The 5,014-nt window shown below is 36.8% G+C and overlaps 1 protein-coding gene across 1 annotated transcript; it reads left to right on the top strand.

Annotated features, from left to right (window-relative positions):
* The first annotated feature begins 341 nt into the window (after nt 1–341).
* LOC106936031 (natterin-3-like) lies at nt 342–4,684 on the top strand. The gene is made up of 4 exons (XM_015016807.1): nt 342–1,687; nt 1,857–1,909; nt 3,033–3,111; nt 3,293–4,684. The coding sequence occupies exons 2-4, from the start codon at nt 1,907–1,909 to the stop codon at nt 4,423–4,425; spliced, it is 1,215 nt and encodes a 404-aa protein (XP_014872293.1). The 5' UTR covers nt 342–1,687; nt 1,857–1,906; the 3' UTR covers nt 4,426–4,684.
* The last annotated feature ends 330 nt before the right edge of the window (nt 4,685–5,014 follow it).

Here is a 5,014-nt window from a genome sequence, read left to right as displayed (position 1 = left end):
ACCAGCTGAGGGACTGTAGTTGAATATGATCAATGTTTTTTGTTATCAGTCTGATATTCTGAACTAAAGGGATCATAAAGATATTGAATAAAAATGGCCCAAGAATACAGCCTTGAGGTGCATGTGGCCTGTTTACTCTAATTCATTGCTACCAGAGTGGTCATAGTGCAGCACATCAAGCTAATGTCGCAGATATCGCCTAATTGCAGAGTTGACCAACAACATGTTTTAGCCAAACAAGTACAAAGCAACCTTTATTTTAAATCGGAGTTTATTAAACTGTTGTGCAGCATTAATGTTTGTTTTGTTTATATTTATCCATTTGGGGGAGGAGACTTAATCCAAGAACAGAACCTGATTGGCCAGAAGCTTCTGCAAATTCCCTGAGATGTTTTCCTGATGGGTGTAACTCCATCACTGACATGTTTTCCTCAGAATAATTCCTCAATCAGGCCTAAAATTGAAATTAAAAGAGGAGATCTATAAAAAGCATTGCAGTAAGTTAAGTTGTGTTTTGCAGTTACATAAAGATTAATATTTTATTTATGTCATGTGATAGGCCAAGTGTTTTATTTCATTTCATCTACAGGTTCTACTTTTAAATTTAGAAATGCAAAGTCTGAGATAAAGGACCTAAAATATGTTTAATACGATGCAGTGCTTCATGATTCTGTTTTAATAAGTTAAAGTATTTTTTTAATGCTTGGTTCCAGATAAATTTTAATAGTTAAAATGGATGTGAACTGACTTCACACCTCATGTTTTCTTTCATGCCTGCTGCCCAGACGCCTCATGATGTTCATGCTGTTTGTGATAATATAAGAGCTGTTGCTCAGACTCAGTAAAGAGCTTCATGATACTGATCACCAACACGTTTAGAGAAAAATGGGGAAGCTCCAGAGAACATCACAGCTTAGTGGTATGGATGTGGCAGCATAATGCTGAGGGGTGTTTTGTTGCATGAGAAGACTATTGCATCTAATAAATTAGCATCAGAAGGAAAGACGTTTATATGGAAATGTTGGAGCAACACCTGAAGACGGGAGGTTGAAAAACGGCAGAGATGTTTTTTTCAAGCAGATAATGATTCAAAGCATACCACTAAATTAGATAAAGGGTGGCTTAAGGGCAAAAAAGTGAATATTTTGAAGTGCCTGTCATAAAAAATCCTCGTCTCAGTCCAATAGAAATCATGAGTGGAGCTAAAATGATGTGTGTGAGCCTACAAACCATGTTTGACCAAATTCACACAGTTTGGAGGAAATTCTACTGAATCCAACATGAAATGTAAACTTATGAATTTGAGGAATATTTAGAAAACCTTAAAACTGGACAAGTTTAGTCCGATTTAATGTTTCATAGTGAGATAAAGGTGATGAGATCATGAAATTATCTGCTTCAATATTCACATAAAATGCAGAATAATTACTGTAAGAACTTGGAGGGAACTGGTGACGACCAACAACCAATCCTGTGGGTCTGCACAAGTCGTGTCTTTATTTGGTGGTGTGTGAGTTGAATTAAGCTCTGATAGGCTCTTTAGAAAAATCCTCCTTCAGATAATCAGATATTAAAGAAGCAGCAGGATGAGATGAAACCATTTCTACATCTAAACTCTGAGGTTGATTTCACCGACTGAACAAACCAAGACCTGAGAACTCTCCACCTGATCAGTCGTCTAAATCAGGTAAGATGTTCACCTTCTTAACTCTCAAATAACACATTGGTCCATCATTATGATTTTAAACTGGATCTGGTCTTAGATAAAACAAATATCCATCTAGGTTTGGTCAATAACTGGTGGATTAATTTGGTAATATTTTAGTAACTGAAACTGGTTTGTCTGTTATTTACAGCTGCCTCTGCTGCCGTCCCTCCACTGTGAAGAAGAACTCAGCCAACAGAAATGGTAAAATAAACTAACAGCCAGGGGTCCTTTTACCCAGAAAATTTAAATAAAAATTAAATTAAATAATAAAATAATAGCTAAATAAGTTTTCAACATTTAAAAACAACCAGATATGCATTAGGTTCACTCATTAAAAATCTAGAATTATTTTTTTACGATTTGAAAATTAGAAAATCCAAAGAAGACAAAATCAGACTTTAGAGCCACAAAATATAATTTACAAAAAAAATTATGCAGCTGTTTATTCTTGTTAGTGATTTGCAGTATTTGTTATCTGGTAGCATTAAATTCATTTCTTCATAAGATGACAGAGACCAAATCAGTTTTTAATAACATTTATATTTCTTATCCGTGAATGTTTCCTGTCAGATTAACTCAGAAAATGACAGTTTTCATAACTTTTTATCAAAACACATTTGAGTTTCTCAATAATTTGTTCTCTGCTGCTCTGTCACAGTCCAGCTTTTTCTACCAACGTAATTTCAGCATTGTACATCCAAACCACTTAGTGGGTTTTTAACCACTAAGTGAAAAATTACATCCACTCTTAATGGTGCAAAACTCGGTCATGTGTAGAGCTAAAAACACATAAATATATAAATTAAAATTTTTATTTTCCATCATTTTGACTGACGGCGTCAAAAAATATCTGGTCATAATTTTCCCCATATATTTTTAAGTTAAAATAAAATGTTGTAATAATGACATTTAATTTTTATTTGCTTTAATCAATTTTCAACCAGCTGAACAGAGAATCCACATCGTGCCATCACACATCAAGCAGATGAATGAATGTAACTTTTTCTCCACAGTGATCAAATCCAGACTGTGGCTCCATAGCTACGTGTGAATTTATTGCATTTAATATCCTGAAATACTCTGTGAGCATGTCTCCTGTATGGAAAGAGAGAAATTCATGCATTTTTGAGGAACTAATGTTTGAAGCGCCTGCAAGTTCCTTATTTTAATGCAGCATGTTAATTTTAATAGAAGTGCAAAAATAACTCCACCCTGTTTATTTATGTATATTTTTGTCCAAACAGTTCATTGAGTTAAGATGCTGTTTTCTTCAGGTCACATTTTATCCTGATTATAACTGATAACTGATTTCTGCTCCTTTCAGCTGCCGTTGCTGTTGCTGCTGGTTCTGTCCTCAGCCAGTCCTCCGGACCCGGACTGGAACCGGCCGCCGGATGAAAACGGTAAGATGGTTGAGTCCTCCTGAGAATTAATGTTTGATTTTTGGAGTGGTGATGTTGGAGTTAGCATGTCACCTCTAGCAAAGAAACAGCAAAGAACTTCATTCCACTTAGGATTAAACAGCCAAATGAGGCAAAAACTCAAGAAGCAAAGATAAAAAATGAATCCTCTTTTTCTTCACAGCCTCCTCTGTGAAACCAGATCCTGCGGATGATGTTGCTGAAATCAAAGCTAAGTTGTACTTCTCAACAGTCCGACGTGTTCTGCCTTCTGCTCCGCTCAGACAGAAAAGCCCAGTAAATGTGACGCTCTCAGAGGTCGGTAGTACAGGAAAACTGCGATGGGAAAAATGGAACGGTTCCCCTCCTAATGGAGCCGTTTCCATTCATAACAGCTACGCTGATCGCATCGACTACGTCTGCAAAGTCGGATGTCATTCTGGTTTTTACAACCCCAGCATGGGTTCTTACTGCCACTATCCAAATAAAAAAGAAGAGCATCGTTCCTCCAGCTTTCAAATCCTTGTGAATGAAGATAATGTTGAGATCCTGGAGTGGAAGGAAGGTTCTTATGGTTCTGTCCCAAAGAATTCAGTCAGAACCTGCTCCAGTGAGGAAATGTATGTAGGGAAGAACGAGTACGGATTGGGGAAGGTTGATCCAAAGGATCAATGTTTTTATCTTCCCTGGAAAGGGAAGCAGTATTGGTACAGGAGCTATGAGGTTCTGACCCAAGTGAAGGCTGAAGAAGATTTAATCTCTGATGTCAAGTATAACATCAAACATGATAAAATTTTCAAAGAACCTCCAAAAACCTTGAGAAGCTCATTTGTTAAAAACCTTTCCCACATGAATGTGACGAAGACGGTTTCTCTGACGCAGACCACCACCGATCAGAGACGGTGGGACTGCAGCCATGCCTTCACAGTCGGTATAAGAACAACCATGAAAACAGGAATTCCCGGCATTGTGGAAGGACATGTTGAAATCAATGCAGAGACGACTCATACGTTCTCACGTGGAAATACCTGGACAGAGCAGGTCTCCCATACTGTGTCGTTACAGCTTACTGTACCACCAAACCACAGCTGCAAAGTAAAGATAGTTGGTTATCAGTACAGGATGGACATTCCCTTCACCGCCCGCCTGAAGCGAACCTATGAAGACGGAGAGACCAGATCAGCCATCGTCTCTGGAACGTATCATGGAGTCCAAGTTGGAGAAATCAGGGCTGAGGTGGAAAAATGTAAACCTTTGTCTAACTCGAAACGCTTTTTTAAAATTTTGGATATTTGGAGTGAAAACCTCCTGAAGTAAAGTTATCATGACTTTACCAGGCTTTTCATGTAGAGCTTCAGCTTCATTTATGCTTTTTTATTCATATCCTTTGAATCTGTAACCATGCGATTACTCAAAGGAATGGCTTTTATGTAATTCTGATAAAAACCCAAAACATTTTTATGAACCATCTGCTCATTTAAAGTTAATCTAGAAACAGACAAACGTTAAAGTTTATGAATGAGCCCTCTGAGCTGTTCTATGCAATTTCTTTGGCATCAATAAAGCTAATAAGCAGTGAAAATTAATTTGGTGTTTTAATTATTTATCAATTATAACATGAACTCATTTTCAAAATCAGATTGTTTCAAAATGAGATTTGTCCATTTTCATAATTATTGTTTTTAAAACTGTATTGACTGTTGGTTTGGTTTGTGTTTATCATGCTTATTTTTCAGAGGCTTAAACAGATCAGAGAGCAGACAGAGAACATTTATCAAAGGACATTTATACCTTAAAGTTAACTTTGTTTTCTCAGAAGAGAGTCAAAATAGTTTTAAATGTTTCCATTTCATATTTTGATGGCTCAGTTTTCCCACAAGGAGAAGGTATTCCTGAGGCATTTAGA

This window comes from Poecilia latipinna, unplaced genomic scaffold (genome assembly GCF_001443285.1).
Source record: "Poecilia latipinna isolate Pla-1442-1.1 unplaced genomic scaffold, P_latipinna-1.0 Scaffold2064, whole genome shotgun sequence".
Classification (NCBI taxonomy): Eukaryota; Metazoa; Chordata; class Actinopteri; order Cyprinodontiformes; family Poeciliidae; genus Poecilia; species Poecilia latipinna.
Note: the sequence above shows the minus strand (reverse complement) of the source record. Positions and strands in the feature narration are given on the sequence as shown.

Coding starts and splice junctions, on each gene's coding strand:
- LOC106936031 (XM_015016807.1), top strand. Junction 3,112..3,292: donor CCGGCCGCCGGATGAAAACG/GTAAGATGGTTG, acceptor TTTTCTTCACAG/CCTCCTCTGTGAAACCAGAT.